The sequence below is a fragment of the Talpa occidentalis genome, unplaced genomic scaffold (assembly GCF_014898055.3).
Source record: "Talpa occidentalis isolate TD23 unplaced genomic scaffold, MPIMG_talOcc4v2.1 talOcc4.13, whole genome shotgun sequence".
NCBI lineage: Eukaryota > Metazoa > Chordata > Mammalia > Eulipotyphla > Talpidae > Talpa > Talpa occidentalis.
Window position 1 is genome coordinate 56361365 of NW_023601322.1, and position 22734 is coordinate 56384098.

The window sequence follows — 22734 nt, forward strand, 5'->3', positions numbered from 1 at the left end:
TAAATAAATAAATCTTTAAAAAAAGAATAGTAATAAATATCATAATAAATCCTGTGGACTTATTATGATATCATAATATATTGTATTATGATATCATAAATTTATGATGATAATTATCATAATAAATCCCATGGGCTTATGATACTGAGAAAAGTAAAAGCTTTGTGTATCCTAACCAGATAATGGAATAGGAGAACCACACCCTTAGCACATTACTATGTAACTACACAATAAAGGTAATAAGTTGAGAAGATGAAAATGGTTAAACTAATGGGAGTACACTTCATATTCAAAAAGACTAATACTATAAAATTTGAGGAAATATTTTCAAATAATATATTTAAGGTCCTTTCCTTAATTACTTTCATGAATCATGTCTTTCGTGGTTTATCCTTTTTGTTTTCCAGGTCAAACTCTATTTCCAGAAAATGATAAATTCCACCATGGTGACTGAATTTCTTCTTGTGGGCTTTACTGATAAATGGGAACTAAAGTGCCTGAACTCCATGTTATTCCTTCTGATGTACTTGGCCACCCTGATGGGGAATCTTCTCATCATAACTGCTACCACACTCGACCAGAATCTTCACACACCCATGTACTTCTTCCTCAGAAATATGTCCATCTTGGACATGTGTTACATTTCTGTCACTGTCCCGAATGCTTGTGTCAACTCTCTCACTGACAACAGAGTCATTTCTGTGGCTGGCTGTGCTACTCAGATCTTCATGGTCATTTATTGTGCATATGTGGAGCTTCTGTTCCTCACCATCATGGCCCATGACCGTTATGTGGCCATTTGCCAACCTCTCCACTACCCAGTCATAATGAGCCACAGATTCTGTGTCTGGACAACACTGGCCTCCCTGTTCAGTGGTCTCCTCTATGCAGGCGCACACACTGGCAACACATTTCGCCTCTCTTTTTGTCAGTCCAACGTGGTCCATCAGTTCTTCTGTGATGTTCCCCCAGTGCTTCGGCTCTCTTGCTCTGACACATCTAGCAATGAGCTCTTAATAATTGTCTCTGCTATGGGTGTTTGTGGTGGCTGTTTTATCTATATCACCATGTCATACGTTCGCATACTTTCCACTGTGATTAAGTTTTCAAGTAGAGAGCGAGGGAAGGCCTTTTCCACATGTGTCCCTCACATCCTCGTGGTGACTGTCTTCCTCACTTCTATCACTTATGTGTATCTAAGACCCTCGGAAAACACTGAGACAGTCCAGGACATGATTCTTTCTGTATTTTATACCATAGTTCCTCCATTCTTGAATCCTATCATTTACAGTCTTAGAAACAAACAGGTAAAGGAAGCTGTAAGGAAAACACTATTAAGAAAGTTCTACTCACGAAAATAATAAATATCTATTTCATGTTTATCCTAATTTTTCAAGATTTACCCCAAATGAGCCTATGTAAATTTTTATTGTTTGGGATTGAAACTTGTATGAAATTCTTTTAGATTTTAGAGATCAGACTGAACATTGACAATTATGATATTGCCTGAAATTTGTCTCATTGTATAAACACTTTGTTCTTTATTCTTTTCATTTATTGTGTACAAAATAAAATTAGCAACTTCTATTATAAATAGATACAATTCAAGAAATGTGGTATCAGTTTTCTTCATGATTCATAAAGAATTAACAATGCCACTAATGTTGCAAATAAATCCTTGTAACTTAAAATAACAAGATAAATACCAGGCTGTATTTTTTAAATTAATGAAATACAAAATTTATCTATAAAGAATGATTTTAATTATATAAATTTTATTTGTAGAAATTTAAAATAATTTCACTCAGATGATAGCTCATGACATATACTAAATTATATCTAACGCATATTTACAAAGAGAAAAAAATTGACAAAATGAGTCTAAAATTCTTTAATTTTATTCCCTTTATTTGCATGACTTAATTTTTTCATGCAATATGGGATTGAAAATGGCCAAAACTACCTTTATTTATTTTTTTTCTATTTTAGCAATAGGAAGAAATGATTTATTTTTAAGCAATAAGCCCTCTGCATTTTCAAATTTCAATGTCCTTTTCTTTCCCCTCAGATAAGATGCTATTTATTTGTTTTTATGAATATAGAATTATGTATAACAGGGCCTCCCCTGGTGGCATAGGCGGTTGAGCGCCACACTGTGAAGCTGTCCTCAGCCTCTGCAACACCGGTTTGATCCTGGCCTGCCGGCGAGGGTCCCACAAGGCAACGCAGACCTCTCCTGTTGTGCCCGCCGCTCCTCTCAGCTGTGTATTTCATCAGTCTGCCTGGTCTGTTCCACACTCTGTCTCTGGTGAATCTTCTCACCCTCCTGCACATCTAGTCTGTACCCTGGTTATTGTATAAATAAATAAAATCTGTAAAAAAAAAAAGAATTATGTATAACAATTTTAAAATGATGGCTCCTAATTTTGGGCCTTATTATTAATTATTATTAACTCAAATTTTTTTTGGTTCATTTTGCAACATGACATGAAGCTCTATCTGGTGGTGTTTCTAGTGTTTTCGTAAATATTTTATTATGTTGGAAGGGCACTAACGTTTTGTGAAAACCTAAAACATTTTGTTTTCCAAAGTATCTAATCAGTCAACAGTATTTTTTTTTTATTTTTTTAAATAATAAATTTTATTTTTATATTCCCCATACAATTGCAGCCCCCCCCATTCTGACCCCAATCCCTCTCCTCCCGCCCCCACCCCCCTAAAAATGTCTCTGGTTCATAGTTTTTTGTTGATTTTGATTTTCACTTTCTTATAGTTATTCATTTTCCTGGTCCCTTATTTAAGTTTTCTAGATTCCTGCTATGAGTGAGACCATCCGGTATTTTTCTTTTTCTTTCTGGCTTATTTCGCTGAGCATGATCCCTTCCAGCGCCATCCATGTTGCTGCAAATTGCATGTGTTTATCTTTTTTGAATGCTGAGTAATATTCCATGGTATATATGTACCACATCTTCTTGATCCAGTCATCTATTTTTGGGCATTTGGGTTGTTTCCAAAGCTTAGCTATTGTAAACAGTGCTGCTATAAACATAGGGGTGCAGGTGTTCTTTGGAATTGATGTTTCTGTGTCCTTTGGGTAAATACCTAGGAGTGGAATTGCTGGATCATATGGAAGCTCTATGTTTAGTAGGTCCAGAAACTACTGTGTGGAGAAAAAGGAACTCTTCTGCACTGTTGGTGGGAGTGCAAACTGGTCCAACCACTGTGGAGAGCTGTGTGGAGAGTCAACAGTATTTTTTAAGCAAATAATAAAAAAAGAAACAGAATATTAGGTTTTCTGTTTTTGATTTTGCTTCTTAAATGTGGTAAAATATTTTTAATCTAAATTTGCTATGTTAGGCCTCCCGGGGGGTGCAGTGGGTTGTGTACAGCTCTGTAAATCTGTCAGCAGCCTCGGCAGTGCGAGTTCAAATCCCAGCCAGCCAGGAGATACTCACATGGTGTGGCAGACTTCTCCTGTTTCCCCTGCTGATCACCTCAGCAGTGTTTTCATTTGTCTGCCTGTTCTGCTCCCCGCTTTGTCTCTGGTGAATTTTCTCACCCTCCTGTGTCTCTGGCTTGTACCCAAGTTCTTGCATAAATAAATAAATCTTGGGCCTCCCTGGTGGCAAAGGGTAAAGCACTACACTATGAAGCAATCCACAGCCTCTGCAGCATGAGTTCGATCCCCAGTTGGCCAGAGAGAAACCCACATGACGAAGCAGACCTCTCCTGTCTCGCCTGCTTCTCCCCTCAGCAGTGTATTGCAGTCAGTCTGCCTGTTCTGTTCCCCACTCTGTCTCTGGTAGATTATCTCACCCCCAAATCTCTGGCCTGTACCCCAGCTCTTGTACGCATAAATAAATAATTCTTAAATAAATAAATAAATCTTAAAAAAATAAATAAATTTGCCATCTTAACCTTTTTAATTATAAACTCAATGATAGAAATCAATTCCACACTGTTGCAAATTTCCAGAATTATATTCAGCTGATAAAACTGAAACTATCACCATAATACAATTCCCAAATTACCCTTACCCCCAATCACTGGCAACTGCTGGTATAGACTCTCACTCAATTTTTGTAAGACTCTTTAAAATAGTTTTAGGTATATAGAAAAACTGAGAGGAATATACATAGAGTACCCACATAAATCAAGCCTGATATAGGCTTAATTCCTATTATCAACACTCTTATCACAGTGGTACCATTGCTACAATTGATGTCATAAAATAATCACTCAAAGTGCACAGTTTATGCTGTTTCACTCTCCTTGTTGCATACACAATTGGTCCAGACTAGTTACATGTATCAACCAGATCTGTTTGTAATGATATCTGGAGAAAGTTCAATGCTAAAAATCTACCTTGTGTGCCTATTCATCCCTGTCTCCACATTTCCCCTCAACTTCTGAAAATGCATTGCTGGCAGTGTCATTTTCAATTTAAAGTCATCAGTTAGGTCCATTATGAATGAAAAGATATAAAAACAGTTGCAACTACACCAAACTAAAAAGCTTATGTACATCCAAAGAGGCAGCAGTCAAAATGAACAGACACCCTTCTGAATGGGAGAAAGTATTTGCACACCATGCATCAGATAAGGGACTTATACAAAATATTTTCAAAGAGCTTACAGAATTTAAGAATAACAATGAAAAGACAAAGCTAACAGGTTATGTTCTTGGGGTACTCTTTCTTGCAGCCTCTGTTCTTTGGTTGAGGATAAACTCTGTGCCTTAAGTTTACATAAGAGGTCACAGACAAGGTTGAATATTGGCCATACTAACATGTATAGAAAGCTGTGTTGGAGGTTTACATCACAATTTAGATTCCAGAATTGTAGGAGTCTTTCTGTCATGGTTCTTCCCATACCCTGGTAACTGGTACAGACTTGTTACTGGCCCAAACTAATTTAGAATTAAAATTCAATAGGTTGCTCCAGTGTCCGTATCATTGATGAAACTGCCTCCCATGGTGAGAGTTATCTGGAGATCCATGGGGTTTTGTAAGCCTTTCAGATTGAGCATAGTTTCTGGTTGAAGGGAGGCTCTCTCTGCTTCATTTGAGGCCCCATTCTGGACTACCATGTGTCTCCCACCAGCTTCTTGACTAGACTCCTTGTACTTTGCTTGACTCCTTGCTTGACTTCTTGACTCCTTGTTTCTTGACTCCTTGTACTTTGCCTGTTTTATCTTGTGACTCTTGTATGAATATTTATTCTTATTTCTTCTCATTTTTTCTCACTCCCTTTTCTCCTTTCTTGCTTCTGACCTGGTATATCTGTAATTACAATATTTCACTTGCTGCAATGAGCACACTTACTCCTCCTTAAATATTTGCATTTCCTACTCCCGCTCCATGTACCTTCTCTTTTCCTTCTAAATCTTACCCTTTCTTTTCTCTCCATAAATACTGTTGGTGGTATATGCATCCTTAATTTTCTTGTGATGTTAAATATAAAGTCAATAATTACCAACTGTGAAGGTCTCATGTCTGTGGTATCTTCTACCTTGGTTAATTTTCTCCTTATATCTAAGTGCTTTGCCCAATTAATATTATGTTAATTGTTCAAGCACTCTGGAATGTCTGGATTCATGTCTGTGTAAATTATGATAAGTTTGAATAAGCCTTTCAAGACTCAGACAGATCATCATAGTCTTTTGTTGAAACTCTAGCATCTTACCAGAACTATTTCGCTTAAGCGTTCCCTTTCTTAGTCCTGTTAAAAGTCCTTGTTTTACTGTTCTAGTCTTTTTGTCCCAACAGAGTTGGGGTGTCAATTTGGATCTACCATTGGGACAGCCCCTTCCAGTTCTGGGTTTCTGGATCCTCCTGGTAGATATGATAAGCCTCCACATTAATTTTTCCTAAAACATACTCTGCCTATCCAATATTAACATTGTATATACTATAGTATATAAATCCGCATATAGGTTGAAGGGAGGCAAAATTAGAAGTAATGAAATCATCTATCTTTTGAGAATATGCCATTATGGAGGGATTAAATTTTTCTATTTCCGAAAGTGAGCTGTGGATTATTGGGTATATGCCCATGAATGTTTTCCCTGTTCTTTCAATCAAATCTTTGGGGATTGACAGAGGGATATATCTTTTCCCTATCTTTCATATCTCCTTTCGCCAATTTGGGTGTCTTGTGTATTATTAGAAGGGGAAGTTATTCATTCCGATCCTGCAGTGAGAAATGTGTAGCATCTACAGACTCCCCAGCAGGGTCAGTGCACATTTGAATGATGTTACACACTGTGGTCATAAGTGTAAGGGAAGGTTGTTGCCCAATTTTTGCCATCAAATGGGAATCTGACTCTTCCAAATCTAATTTTTTGAGGACCTACCTGATCTTAAAAGGAAAAAAAAAAAGCTCCTATTGCACAATTTCATGGTAGTTCAATGATACATCAACAGATCATTTTCCATCTGACTCGTTTTGCAATCCTCATGAAGACCAAAAAAAAAAAAAAAAAAAAAAAAAAGACACAATAGTGGCAACAGCAATAAAAACAAGAAAGGTTGATAATAAAAAGGACAAAAAAAATGACTAAATCAAAGTTTGAACTGAGCTGATTAAAATGCACATTAAGAAAAATCTCATTGCAATTCACGTATGAGCATGTAGATATAAATAGCTATTGCATATTTCAAAGAACAATTTCCTAATGTTTGATGAGGGTCACTGCAGAGATACATGACCTGGTGATATGAATGCAGGATATGGCTACAGATATTATCATTAAATAATGTAACCCTCATAGAGTGTTGGTGGGATGTAGAAGGGTTCAATCCTTATGGCAGTATGGTCGTTTTACAAAATATTAACTATTCAATGCTTTATATATGTAATTTTCTATTTTGATTCTTTATGGTCAGAAAATTTAGTTTATATGACTTTGATCTTCATTAATTTATTGATATATGTGTCATGAAACAATATGTAGTCAATTCTGGAGTATGTCTCATATGACTTGAGAAAACATTCTCATTTTAGGGGGTTCAAGCCTTTTCTAGGTTTAGTAAAATGTCCTCTATTATTTCTCTAAATATGTTTTATGTTCATTTCTCTCCCTTCTCCCTCTGGTATTTTTTTTAAATTAAGTCAATGCATTTATTTTCCTATATCATTGTTTATTTTTGTACAGTATTTGATTTCTCCTCTCAGTTGTAGTCCCCATAGTTTTCCCAACACATCACACATGATCCATCATCATAGTCCCTTGTGCTCTTCCCTACCCCATTTTGCCCCATTTCCTTCCCTCTCTCCTGCTGTGTGACTCACATCTATGGTCAGCTTGCAAGTTTTGTCTTTTACTTGACCTTTTTGTTCAATTTCTCTATATTACACATGTAAGTGAAACCATCTGATATTTATCTTTTTCCTTCTGAATTATTTCACTTAGCATGATACCTTCCAGCTGCATCCATGCACACACCACAACTTTTTGATCCATTTGCCTGTTTGGGGCATTTGGATTGTTTCCATATCTTGGTTTCTGCAAATAGAGATGTGATAAACACAAGAGTGCAATTTTCCTTTCAAATTAGTGTTTTTGTGTTCTTTGGGTAGATTACTAGGAGTAGAACCATTTAGTCATATGATAGATCCAATTTCACTATTCTGAGGAAACTCCCTACAACTTACCATAGTTTTACATTTACAGTTTACATTTCCATCAGCAGTGTGAGCTCATTTTTGTACACATCCTCTCCAGCATTTATTTCCTATTATTATTATTATTATTATTATATTATTATTATTTTAATGTGGCCCATCTTACTGGTGTCAGATGGTATCTCATTGTGGTTTTGATTTGCATTTCCCTGATAACTACTGATATTGAAGATTTTTTCATATGCTTATTGGCCATTGGAGAAGTTTGCATTTCTTCTTTTTACCTCTTCTGTTCATATTTTGACTGGGTTGTTTGTTTTTTTTTTTCAGTTGTGTAAGTCTTCATAGGTCTTTGAAATCTGTCCTTAATTAGTTGTACAGTATGCAAATATTTTCTCCCATTCAGTAGGATGTCTCTCCATTTTGGTTATTGTCACTTTTTTTGTATAGATGTTTTTTATTTTGATGTGTTCCAGCTACCTGTCATCTATTCTGTTTTCTTTACTTTTTGAGCTGATTCCTCAAAGTTGTTTCTAAGATTTATGTCATGGAGTGTTTTGATTATGTTCTGTTTTATATGTTTTCTGGTGTCAGGTCTTACATTCAAGTTTTTTATCCATTTTGAGTTGATTTTTGTGTACAGTGTGAGGCAGTAATCTAGTTTCCCATTATTCTTTTTAATATTTTTTATGATTTATTTTTGCATGTAAGAACTGGGGTGTAGGCCGGAGGTGTGGGGAGTGAGTGGATTCAGCAGAGACAATGTGGGGAGCAGGACAGATGAATCTACTGAAATCCACTTAAAGGGAACAGTCAGTGAGACATTTATGTGGGTCAGCTCCTTGGCCAGGAGTCGATCTTAGTTTGCAGCAGTGATAGCACTGAGACTTGACCCCTTTGCCACCAGGGAGTCCCCTAGTGTCCCATTACTCTTATGTTTCCTTTCTGGAGTCATATAATTCTTAGTGTTTCTTGATTTTTTTCCCCTCCATCTCTCTCTTTCCTGTTCTATCCAGCCCTTGTTTATTCACTCATTCAAATTCAATTATCTGTTCTTTTTTTGGTTTATGTTATTTCCATAATTTTCATCTGAATTTTGCATGTCTCTCTTTCCCTTTGAATATCCCAAATTTCCATTGTTTTATGTTGAGCATCAATTTCATTGTTCTGTTTTTTAAATTTTATTTCTAAGAACATTCACTCATTTTTATAAGTTTTCTCAGTGTTCTTCAATTTCTTTGAATTTATTTATTATGACAATATTAATCTCTGCATTTGATGGGAAAAACAGATCTTCCATGGTTTTGTAGTGGAGTTTTAGAAAACTGTTCTCTCTGTGTGTTGTATGATTCTCCTGAGGGCTCATGTATCCAATGTCTAAGGGTTTTCTTTCTCCTCATCATTTTCTTTAGGACCCTCTTGCTGTAGATGGGGCTTTGTAGAGTGTGGCTCCTCTCCCCTAATACAAGAGAGCTTACCTATTGGGGAAGTGGCCTTGGGTAGTTACATGGCCTACAGTGTCTATTCCTCCTCCCTCAGTGATGATCACGGTCTCTCTAGTCCTGCTGGGTTGCTGATGGGGTCTTACTGGAGGTAGCAAAGCTTTGGTAAGCTCTGAAGTCACATTTTATATCTCTACATCATATGCAAAAGTATAAATCAAGGTTGCCCTGATTTAATAAAACCAGAGATCGATTATGTTCCTTAATTACATTAGTTCCTTCATTTAACAATTTATTTATTTATTTATTTATTTATACAAGCACAGAGTACAGTCAGAAGCGCGGGAGGGTGAAAGAATTCACCAGAGGCAGAGCGGAGAGTAGAACAGGCAGACTGACGAAGTACAGTGCTGAGGGGAGCAGGAGAGGTCTGCGCGCCATGTGGGACCCTCACCCAGTGGCCGGAGATCGAACCGGTGTTGAAGAATCTGCGGGCAGCTTCGCAACCCAGCGCTCAACCGTTGTGCCACCAGGGAGGCCCTAACAATATATTTTTTAAATATTTATTTATTTATTTATACAAGCACTGGGTACAGTCAGAAGCGTGGGAGGGTGAGAGAATAAACCAGAGCCAGAGCCAGGAACAGAACAGGCAGAGTGACAAAATACACTGCTGAGGGGAGCAGCAGGCGCGGCAGGAGAGGTCTGTGTGCCATGCAGGACCCTTGCTGGAGGCCGGGAATCAAACCAGCTCTGCAGAGGGTGCTGAAGGCAGCTTCACAGCCCAGCGCTCAGCTGTTGCACCACCAGGGGAGGCCCCATTTAACAATAATTTACAAACATGTGCAGGTAAAAATATTTCCATCTGTCAAACTTTTGTCAACACTTTTTTTTTTTTTTAAATAGGGCCCTATTCACTTATGGTCTGAAATTCATTAATTTCATGAAATTAACCTTAGAGAAGCAGCTCTCACTGGATAGTGAGGACTGAGTTCCCAGGGGCTTTGTGGTGATATCATGGGTGCTCATATTTTTAGATAAAATAGAACATGATTGACTTGTTTATATAATATAAAAATGATTCCTTGTTCTTCTGAAGATATTCTCAAAAACTTGTCTGAAGAGAAATTCTGTTCAAACCATTTTCAAAATTTGCTGTGCAGATACTAAAAAGAGAATCGTCATTCTGTCCAAGGTAAGAACATATTATACACTATGTGTACTTTGTGGTTAGAACATAACTGCAATGACCTGACATCTTTTTTCTGTGGGACAATTAATCATTTCATTAAAAGAAATATTCAGCCAGCAAAGGAGTATTGGAAGAAAATAGTGAGCACAAAGAAACTTATCAAGTATTTTATAATTATAATTGCAAATGACACAGCAATCATATAATTGAGGATTGTATAGTCCTATCATTATAAAAAATTAAAAATGGTTGTTAATTGTTTCTATATTCTGTAACAAATTTTTCGATTTTTTTTCCTACTCAAATGACTTTTATACTTACCTAAACTTGGAAAATGCATGCAATTGTATACAGAATAGCCAGATGACAAATGATATTAATAGTGGGCTATAAAATATAATATTAAAAATGAAATTAGATACATGCATATATACACACATATCTATTTAATACAGATGCATGTTAAATAAAATAATTTATATATTTTATGTATTCATTGAGCTGTAATGAATTATCCAATATCAGCTAGTTGTCCTAATCATTAGTCTTTTGTCTTTTTCAATCATTTCTATATTTTTATGCTGATGATGAATATGTGTGTGTACACTTGGTTCATGTATGTGAATATACACAAAATAGTTGGAACTATTTTTAATAACATTTTGAATTATAGGAAGTAATAAAATTTATTTCTCAAAATTCATTTCTCAAAAACCTATAAATAACTCTTTAAAAAAAAAAAGATCAGGTGTAAGTTAGACTGTACTTATTTGTAATATATAAATAAAGGTGCTCTTTTACAAATTTACTATAAACCACTATTGCACGTTTTCTTATTTAAAAAATTTCAAAAGCGCATTAAAAGTGTTACCATGCTACATTAACTAATTTTATTGTAGTTCACTAGCAGTCATTTTTCATATTTCTGACAGGAGAAATATACTAATTTCTTCTTATAAGTATCACTTTTAGCTTTCATGTATACTTAATCTTTGTTTTGTTTTCATGTCCTTCATATTGTCTTGAATAGAAGCATTTCAATAAGCATGTACTATAAATTACAACAAAGTTGGTTTTGGATATGAGCCACAATAAAATATTAATATCAAAATCTCCAAAATATGTAAATAATGTTTTTTTATTTTAATACTTTTATGCACTAAAACAATTTTTTTTTATTTTTTTATTGATGGTCATGTCTGGGGTTCTAACTTTGAATTATATTGTCTACAGTATTTTTCATTATGTTTTACATTTGACTTTGACTTGAAACTCCATAATCCAAAATTTCCCTTTAAGACTACTAACTGAAATGAAAAAAAAAAACAAAAAACCTAAATATAATTTTGTTAGAAACATAAAGAGAAAAGCAAATAGTCATTAAATGTAATAATACAATTACGACATTAATTAATTCAAACTAATTAGAGGATAATGTACTTAATTATGTTGGAGAGAAATTTATAGATGACTTAGTGTAAAGTGCAATTGCCTGCATTGGTACTATGTTAGTTTCAAAGTTTTAAACACATGTCATATATTGCATTTAAGATTTTGGGGAAGGTTTAAAGTGTTGCAGATATTCCAACAGGGATTTTTTTGTATGATCTATTTCTCCCTTAATTTATCATATTTAGTTGTTCTTATTTTTATGTTTTCTCTTCATTGGAATTAAGCCCCTAAAATAACCATAACATGATTTCCTACTTCCACAAATATCTCAATTTAATTTTGACTGGTTGTGAGTAATCAATATATTTTTGAAAGATTAAGATGTTACCCTATCATGGGGTTAGCATGAGGTTATTTTTTTTTATTTCAGACATACATATGACTATATACATATTTATGATTATATGTGTGATTCTATAATACATATGATTATATAATGTATATAATGTAATGATGGTGTCATGTATGATACAATTATTTCTATGTAAGAGAATAAAGAATATGAATTGTGAATCTCTCTGGTAGCCTAGAGGTTAAGTCTCAGGTCTACCATAGGAATGGCCCACCATGATAGCCTGAGTTCTATCCCAAGAGAGAGCTAATACACATGGCACAGCAGACCTCTCCTGTGTTGTTTTCTGCTCCTCTTAGCAGTGTATTTCAGTAGATATGCCTACTCTGCTCCACCTGTGTCTCTGGTAAATCCTTTCACACTCCCACATCTCTGGCTTATACCCCAGTTTTTCTATGCAAAAACAGATAAATAAAATCTTTAAAAAATAGAATATGCGTTGTGAACCAGCTTTATTAGCAGATGTTTTATTAACTAACATGCACATAGTAATTTAACTGTAGGTAAAAGAAAAATAAATTATATGTGGTCTAAAATTAAATCCAAGGAGTTTACACTTATATGAGGGCAATAAACGCACAATTTATTTTAATGAAATGCAATATTTTGTATTTTATTTATTTTTTTAAAGATTTATTTGTTTGTTTGTTTGTTTGTTTGTTTATTTATTTATTTATACAAGCATTGGGTACAGTCAGAAGCACGGGAAGGTAAGAGAATTTACCAGAGCTAGAGCGGGGAGCAGAACAGGCAGACTGCTGAAGGGAGCAGCAGGCGGCAGGAGAGGTCTGCGCACCATGTGGGGCCCTCGCCCGAAGCCCGGGGATCGAACCGGCGCTGCAGAGGCTGTGGGCAGCTTCTCAGCCCAGCCTCCGGGGAGGCGCAATATTTTGTATTTTAAACAAAAATACAATCAGAATGATATATTTGAAATTATCAAGAAGATTTCATAGCAAAACGTTTATAGTAACTGGTAAATCATAATGGAAGATGATATTATGCATAAAGATGAAAAAGGAAGCCCATTATCAAAAAAATACAATTTTTAGATTCATTCTGAGAATGAGGAGTTGACTCAGTAAGAACCTCTAATTTGTATAGGGAAAGGGTGCAGAAAAAATAACACAGACTTTTCAAAAATCAATTGAATTTTGTATATTCATTGTGAAAAGTAAGGTACAAAAATTCCATTAATAGGTTGGGCTACTCACTAATGAAAAATTTGAAAAAACGTGAAATTCCAGGGCCTCCCCTGGTGGCACAGCGGTTGAGCGCTGGGCTGTGAAGTTGCCCACCGCAGCCTCTGCAGTGCCGGTTCCATCCCCAGCCACCAGCTAGGGTCCCACATGGTGCGCAGACCTTTCCTGCCACGCCTGTTGCTCCCCTCAGCAGTGTACTTCGGTCCTTCTGCCTGTTCTGCTCCCCGCTCTGGCTCTGGTGAATTCTCTTACCCTCCTGTGCTTCTGACTGTACCCAGTGCTTGTATAAATAAATAAATAAATCTTTAAAAAAAAATGAAATTCCATAAACATTCTAAAAAATATGATTGGAAAGTAGCATTCTTGCAGAGATTTTGATAAAGGTGAGATGTAGAAGGCAAAAATGTTGGCAAGGAAATTATGTTGAAGAGGAAATATTTCAGACTTTTAAGTATTTAATTGACAAAATCTTTTTCAGATGTGTTACAATCAATAAGACCAAAATTTGTTATTAGGATTTACAGATAATACTTTTTAAATGAACGGGAATGAACATAGGGAAGTAGTAAATAAGGAGAGATGTCAAAGGAATAAGAACATTTTAAAGACAGATGAATATTGAACATTATGCAAATAAAATCAATGAGTAAAAAACTATGGAAAAGTAGAAGATTAGAGAAAAATAAACAGTCTCATTAAAAAACAGGAAGAGGCCTAGCTGGCTCCACAGACAGGACATCCCTGCCACTCACTGAAGACCCATCCATATTAGTCTTCCTGATAAAAGCACCATCTATTTGAAAAATAGAAGTGCTTCACTCTTAGTTTTAGAAAGCAAATAATAATGAGATGGAAAAAAAAAAAAAGAAAACACAACAAAACAACACAACAAATGGCAACCTGAGTTTTCGGGGGGATAATACACCACAGTGAGAAAACAGATCTCCAGGACCAAATCACAACGACATAGAAGATCTGTTCTTCATATCAAATACAGAGTAAAAATTTCCATCATAAGGACATTCAAAGAAATTGGAGAAAATACAAAAAGCTAATCAAAGATATGTAAGAAATCTCAGAAAAACATTTAGGAAGATTCTTTTCCCTCCAAATTTATTGATATCTATAAAACAAACATGTATATATCTAAGTACACATATGACACTTTGATGTTTAAAAACATTGTAAGGGCCTCCCCTGTGGCGTAGTTGGTTGAGCATAGCACTGTGAATCTGTCTGCAGCCTCTGAAGCACTGGTTGGATTCCCAGCTGGCCAATAAGAAACCCACATGGTGTGGCAACCTCTTCTGTCTCACACACTGCTTACCTCAGCAGTATCTTCAGTCTGTCTGCCTGTTCTGTTCCCCACTCTGTCTCTGGTGAATTCTCTCACTTTCCTGTGTCACTGACATGTACCCCAATTCTTGTATAAATAAACCTTTAAAAAATAAAAACAATGTCAAACCACACTACGATCAGTTTAATTAGTAGAAACATTGGCATGGAGGGAATTTTTGCAAAAATTGTAATAAATTGCTGGAAAATATAGCGGAAAAATTAAATAGAGCTGCCCCAGGGTCAGTGATTTCACACATAAGAATCATTAAATATGAGATTTGAGAAGATATTAGTCTTAGGTTGCCAAAAGCTTTTAATAAACATGTTTGAAATATGTTTAATTAATTTTGATATATTTTTTCAGTAAACTGTTCATGGAAATAGTGGCTGAATATTATTATGGTATGGGTGTTTCTATACATTAAAACATATCAAATACATTAGAATTTGCATTGCTATCATTAGATAGGGTGATGTAATAAATGTGGCAACCATAATAGTCAACTACAGTGAATTTAAAAAACAGTTCCTGAGAAAGTAATTTGTTAGGAGGAAGAGGAGGGGGATTAACAAGTGGGTTATACATTTTATAGAAAACATGCTTGTTGTTATTACTGGTGGCAAATTATGAGATATTGTAAAAATTAAACTGAGTTTAGGTAGTAAGATAATTATTAAGAAAATGAATGCAAGCATAGAAACCAATACTTAAAGATAAAAATTAGAAAATCATCCCCAGTCATTTTAGTACAATGATATAAGTATAACTCTATCACTCTAGGTTTTTCAGGAGTGTATGGAAAATATGTATAAAATTTATCATAATGAAAATTAATTAAATTTCCTCATAAAATAACAAAAACATCTTCTCCATTAAACATTAAATCATCAGCACATTCACTTTTCAACTAACTGTAGGGAAAGTCAATTTTATTTCCCGAAATTATTGTTATAATTATTATCTTAAAGCAAAATAAATAGCTTTGTATAAAAATATTATTTTAAGTAAGTATACACAATATATATCTACTGATACTACGCTTGGAGTGTATGGCAATGTTGTATGTTACAAATGTGTGAGAGATCTTAATCACAGTTTCTTATATTCAAAAAAGTATAACTAAGCAAGGTATAACCATTTATATTACCCACCATATTTTGAAGATCACTGAGTTACACCTCTGTTGTATATCACATTTAGAACCAATAAGTTGTTCAATGCCTTTAAAAATTGAATTATATTTGAAATTTTATTTTATTGCAGAATTTTTTATTTTATTAACTAATTCAAAACAGTGCTTATGAAACTTTAATTTTCTTAGGTTGGATATTTTGAAATTCAGTAACATTTCTACTCATATGCATTAAAAATGGTTTGAAGAACCTGTACTTTAGCACTGTTCCATATTATCAGGAGTAGTCAAGTAAGTCAAAAGACTAGTGAAAGTTTTGTAATCATAAAAAACAATCCAGTCAAGTTGAAATGTGTAATTGAGTAATCATTTTCATGTTTTCTTTTTTATCCCCTTTGCTTTAACAGCCAAGCAGTATTTTAAGAAAATGACCAATTACACCATGGTGACTGAATTTCTCCTGGAAACCTTTGGTAATGAATGGGAGCTAAGGTTGCTGAACTCTGTGCTATTTCTACTGATGTACTTAATCACACTTTTAGGGAATATTCTCATCATTGCTGCCACCACACTGGACAAGAAACTTCACACACCCATGTACTTCTTCCTTAGAAATTTGTCCATGTTAGACATTTGCTATATATCTGTCACTGTCCCCAATGCCTGTGTCACCTCTCTCACTAACAACAGGGCCATTTCTGTGGCTGGGTGTGCAACTCAAATATTCTTGGTCATTTACTTTGCGATTATAGAAATTATGTTTCTCACCATCATGGCCCATGACCGCTATGTGGCCATCTGCCAGCCCCTTCACTATCCAGTTATCATGAACCACCAATTCTGTGTCCGGATGACACTTCTCTCCCTCTTCAGTGGGCTGGTGTATTCAGGTGTGCACACTGGCAACACGTTCCGACTCAACTTCTGCCAGTCCAATGTGGTCCATCAGTTCTTCTGTGATGTTCCCTCTCTACTACTGCTGTCATGCTCTGACACCTTCAGCAATGAGATTTTGATTCTTGTCTCTGCAATTGTGGTTTGTGGGGGCTGTTTTATCTTCATTGCTATATCATATAGTCACATATTTTCTACTGTGCTCAAGTTTTCAAGCAAAGAGAGAGGAAAGGCCTTTTCTACCTGTATTCCTCACATCCTTGTGGTTTCTGTTTTCCTCAGTTCAATATCTTATGTATACTTAAAGCCTTCTGTAACCTCTGAAGCAATTCAGGACATTATTCCTTCTGTACTTTATACCATAGTTCCTCCACTCTTGAATCCTATCATCTACAGTCTTAGAAACAAACAAGTAAAGGATGCTGTAAAGAAAGTGTTATTAAGAAAGATTTATTCAGGGAAATGGTAAAGATCCATTTCAGGTTTATGCCAATTTCACTAAATGAAATTTAATTATATATATTAAACTCTGAATTTTGAATGTTAGCATACCTACGCTATTGTCACTTTATTAAGACCTGGGCAATGAATGTTGTAAAATAATTATTTTGTGTCTTATAGATTAGCTTTCAACTTATCCTCTATAAAGTGTTCATAGGAATAATTGTAACAGGTAACAATTGCATATTTTAATGAATATATATTTAGTCTTCACTTAACATTTTTGATAAGTTCCTGGAAGCTGTGACTTTAAGGAAAAGATAGTAATGAACCAATTTTAATATGCATGTATATTTATTTAAACTGAAGTTAAGTTTTTATGCCATATTTGTGGTCACAAAACCATCATCAAACTTGAAAATAAAGATACAAAATGTTTCTAATATCAAAAAACAGTTTGCATTCGTTCATTTATTCATTCATTTATGTTTTCATACATTTATTTTCCAGCCCACATAGAGCAGATGAAGGTCAGGCATTTCCAGAATCTCTCCAGACAGTTCAATGTATGGGGTGAGTGTATCTTGTTCAGAATCCCCTTCCATCACAGGGCTCAATCTTGCATGTGCACTCACCAGACTGGACCAACTTAGAAATGATAATTAACATGCACATCTTTGGTTTGGGAAGGAAACCAGGAGTACATAGAAAACCACACACAAACCTGGGGGCATTGTATAAACTCCACACAATGACCCGATGAGAAATGGGTTTTTTGCGTCACTAGCATTTCACAAAATTACATTCAATAGAGGAACATTATTTGAAAATTGGCTATATATATGATTTAACATATTTTTGCTAATTTTTCATTAGATAGGTTTATAATTCGTGAAATATTTAGGATTACCAATATGAATACCTCATTTATCAAATCAGATATAAAGATAGTTTATAGGCTTTATTATCTGATCTTTGCTTATGAAATGTGAGTAAATATGTTAATAATATGGCACCTAAATGAAATACATTATATTGAAATTAATTAAAATTATATTTATAAAAAATGTATAAAATAAGATATATACAAAATGAAATTAATTGTGTAATACATCTATACAGTTAAAATTTGTACATAAAATGATAAGTGAGCAAGTAGGGCTTATAGTCAACTTTTCCATAATAGAGCAATTTCCTCCTCTAAATTTTTTGGTATCCATACTATCATATATTTCTCTAATTTTTCATATGAATTTTGAAATATGCTCAATATCAAATTATTGTAGTAGAATTTGTATACAATAAAGTATACCAAAAAAAGTCATATTTCAGGAAACATTTTTTTTAAGTGCATCGTTAATAAAAATGTGGAGATGGCCTCCCCAGTGTCGCAGCCATTGAGCGCTGGGTTGCGAAGCTGCCCCCGGCCTCTGCAGGGCCGGTTCAATCCCCGGCTGCTCCCCGGCCACCAGAGGAGGGTCCCACATGGCGCGCAGACCCCTCCTGCCGCCCGCTGCTCCCCTCAGCAGTGTACTTTGGTCCTTCTGCCTGCTCTGCTCCCCACTCTGGCTCTGGTGAATTCTCTCACCCTCCTGTGCTTCTGACTGTACCCAGTGCTTGTAAAAATAAATAAATAAATAAATCTTAAAAAAAATAATGTGGAGAAAGGTAAGCCTCACTATTTAGGAAAATGTAAAATGTTTATATTTGTGGCATCAATTAATTTATTTTCAAAATCTGCCAAAAAAGAAACAATTGTAAATAAATAAATAAGCAAATAAATAGGTAGAAAAAGAAAGAAAGAGAAGGAAGGAAAGAAGGAAGGAAGGAAGGAAGGAAGGAAGGAAGGAAGGAAGGAAGGAAGGAAGGAAGGAAGGAAGGAAGGAAGGAAGGAAGGAAGGAAGGAGGAAAGAAGGAAGGAAGGAAGAAGGAAAGAAGGAAAGAAAGAAAGAAAAAATCTAGCTGATAGGGGAAATTCAGGGATGTTTGAATATTAAAATAGAGTTTTTATTGTTGTTTAGTTAATTTACCATCAGTTTGGATGGAATGAGTCCAGAAGTTCAGTCAATGTATTTAAAACAATCCTCATTAGTTTATAGTCTTAGAACTTGCAAGACTTTTGTCCTGAAGTCATGGAAAATCCTTTGTTCTTTCTTTCAATTGTTAGAATATGTTGAAATGAGATATAATTTTCAGACTTAATGTTATTGAGGAAAGTGCTATATTATGCAGTATTTTCCTTTGTAACTATTTCTTAAATTTCACTTTTCTGTAATCGATGCAGTGGGAATCAGGTTTCCATGTATATACCTTCACCTTAGTTTCTAGTAACACTCTCATGGAATTCAACTGTTTTGTTTTAAATTGTTCAATCATTTAAAAAATAAAGTTGGGCCTCCTCTGGTGACACAGGCGGTTGAGCACAGCGCTGTGAAGCTGTCCGCAGCTTCTGCAGCACAGGTTCAATCCCAGCCGGCCAGGCAAGAATCCCACATGGAGCAGCAGAGCTCTCCTGTCTCGCCCACTGCTCCCCTCAGCAGTGTATTTCAGTCAGTCTAACTGTTCTGTTCCCCACTCTGTCTATGGTGAATCCTCTCACTCTCCCATGCTTCTGACCTGTATCCCAATTCTTATATGTATGAATAAATAAATCTTTAAAAAAATAAATAAAAATAAAGTTCTCTGTATTTTTTTTTTTTAATTTTCAGTCCTTTACATAGCTGCGTAATGTTGGGGTTACATTTTTACTCCTCCATATGTGCAGATGTTTCACTCACCTTTCACCAAATTTCTCAGGTCAATTTCCCCAATCATTACAATGCCTTCTCCCCTTTCTTCCCCAATCCTCTTTTATTTCTCCCATTTCCTCTGGTACCCTATTTGTTTTTCACAAGTATTTTTATTGTGTTTTGCCAGTTTTGTTTTGTTTTGTTTGTTTGCTATAGATATTCCACAGAAAAGTGAAAACATCCAATATCTATCTTTCAGTTTCTGACTTATTTCAGTTAGCATAAACACCTAAGGTCCATTTATTTTGACACAAATGGCACTACTTCATCTTTTAAAAGAACTGAGTAGTATTCCATTGAAGATATATTCCACTTTTTTTTTTTTTTTTGTCCAGTTGTCTGTCATGGAGCATATAAATTGGTTCCATGACTTGGAATTTTTGGAAATGTTGCAATGAACATAGAAACACATCAAATTTGTGCATAATTGTTCTCATATTCCTTATACAAATCCCTAGCAGAGATATCTCTGAATAAAATGGGATTTCCATTTTAATTATTTTAAAAGCCTTTTCATACTGTTTTCCCTTGAGACTACTTCAGATTGTTTTATCACCAACAGTGGATGCCTGTCCTTTTTTACCCCACACTCTTGCCAATGTTTGATGTGAACATTCTTTTTGATATGGAATATCCTCAAGAGGGAGAAGTGATATTTCATTGTGATTTTGATTTGCATGTTCCTTATAATGAGAGATGTTGACAATTACTCATGCACCTGCATAACATTTTTATGTCTTCCTTGTAGAAGAGTCTGTTCAGAACTTTTGCCTGCTGCAGTGTGGACAGCCAATGACATTCTTTACCATTAATGAAGACTCATAGTCTAAATGCATCTGTAGCAGGGGGAGGCTGGAGGGAGTGCCATGAGAGCAGGTCTTTCACTCTCCCAGCCCAAGCTTTTATTAAAGGTATGAACAAAGGAACAAGAAAATAGCACACAATTGTGTTTATGCTTATACAGATTAATAAGTTACGGCTGAAAACTAGTTTTTTCTGGCTAGTAGGGAGAATGTACACAAACCAGTAAGACCTCAGAAAACAGGAACAATTCTGGGAAGAAGTTATGTTTGCAGAACTTCTAATGGCTAGGATCTCCATATGCAGAGTAAACAGGTACTCTCAGAAAATTTCAGATCCCACCACTTCCCCATTTTTTACTGGATTATCTGCTTTTTGTGTAATGTATTTTGGAAATTAGTCTCTTGTTAGATGTGTGATACACAAATATATTTTCCCAATCTGTAAGTGGTGTTTCTATTTTTATGATGGTTGCTTTTGAGGAACAAATATCATTAGTTTTATGCAGTTCCACTTGTTAGTTTTTGCATTTGTTTATGTTTTCCTTGGAGTTGTGTCACCAGATACATTTTTGTAGCTGATTCAGTAGTGTATCCCCTATACATTCCTTTATTATGTTTCAAGTCTTGTATCCATGTTTTTAATGTATTTTGAATTAATTTCTGTATATGATGATATATAAACATCTAGTTTAATTTTTTGCTTCTACTTTTTGGCATTGACTCTCCATATCTCCAAACACTACTTATTAAAGAGGCAATCCTTTTGTCATTGCAAGGTCATGACTACTTTTGAAAAGTTAACTATTCATATGATTATTTTGAACATTCTATTCTATTCTATTCTATTGATTAGTATTTCTGTTTTTGTTCCAATATCATATTGTTTTGATTACTGTTTCTAAGTATAGTTTGAAGGAAGGGAGTCTGAAACTTTCATTTTAATTCATTCCTCTGAGGATTTCTATGGCTATTCAGGATTTTTTGAAATTCCATACAGATTTTATAATTGTTTGTTTTATTTCTTTTTCTTCACTTAAAGTTAGTTTATGTTGAAATGAAGTACCTTTTTTCTTATATCACTGTTAATTTTGGGACAATATATTACTTATTTCTTCAGATGTTAGCACTGCAGTTGCCCCACCACCACAGCACCCATATTTCCTTGAAAAAAGTTATTGAGATTTTGATAGCTACTTCACTGAATATGTACTTTGATTTAGGTAGCAGGACCATTTTAGTGATATATATGCTACCAGTCTATGAGCATGGGATATCTTGCCATTTATTTGTGCCTGCTGTTCCTTTTAACAGAATCTCATAGTTTTCGATAAATAGACCTTCTAATGTCATCATTAAGTTTATTCTCAGGCATCTCAGCCCTTTCAGTGTGATTGTAAATGAGATTTAAAAGACAAAGTCTTTCTAATTAATTGCTTGCATACAGAAATGGAACTGACTTCTCTTTATTGATTTTGTGCCTTTCAGTTTCTCTAACCTATTTACCAACTGACACAAAAAGAAATGTCCATTCTTTCTCAGGCACAGTAAGGGGATGTTTCTTAGGGAGTACAAAGGGCAGTCTGAATTCCACATTGGGATAGCCAGCACAAAGGGAGTTGTGTATAATTACATCTAGCGGGTTGTGCATTGAGGCCAGGCAGGCTGGGAGCAGAGTGTCAGTCTTTCATTACTGCCGCCTGGCATGTTTGGGCTGGGTGAAGTACCTGGAGACTTCTCTAGTATTGGTTCCTGACTATCTTACAGGTATAAAGAAGATCAACCCAACTGGCACTGTTACACCCTCACCTTCATCAACTGTGTTCTGACCCTGGGAGCTTGGGCACAACTAGATAAGAATGAGTTCATGGAAAGAGTTGTGGTCTTGAGGAGAAGGAAAGGATCCAAATACATCACTCTGTACCTAGTGATGGACGAGTGACGCTTTTATGTCATTCATGGTCCTGACACATTGGCATCCTTCCTTAGGGGAGCACTCTGAGCTGAGTGTGCTGGGAGAGTGTGACAGACCAAGGCTTGGGTGTCACACCCTTTCATCTGTGGAGGATTTTTACTA

The 22734-nt window shown here is 35.2% G+C and overlaps 2 protein-coding genes across 2 annotated transcripts; both read left to right on the top strand.

The window, feature by feature from the left end:
- Positions 1-428: 428 nt before the first annotated feature.
- LOC119242863 (olfactory receptor 14C36-like) lies at positions 429-1361 on the top strand. The gene has a single exon (XM_037508310.1). It carries the CDS (start codon positions 429-431, stop codon positions 1359-1361), a length of 933 nt encoding a protein of 310 aa, XP_037364207.1.
- Positions 1362-10208: 8847 nt separating this feature from the next.
- LOC119242864 (olfactory receptor 14C36-like) lies at positions 10209-21562 on the top strand. Its single transcript, XM_054693970.1, has 3 exons — positions 10209-10262; positions 16141-17071; positions 21532-21562. The coding sequence occupies exons 2-3, from the start codon at positions 16161-16163 to the stop codon at positions 21560-21562; spliced, it is 942 nt and encodes a 313-aa protein (XP_054549945.1). The 5' UTR covers positions 10209-10262; positions 16141-16160.
- Positions 21563-22734: the final 1172 nt, after the last annotated feature.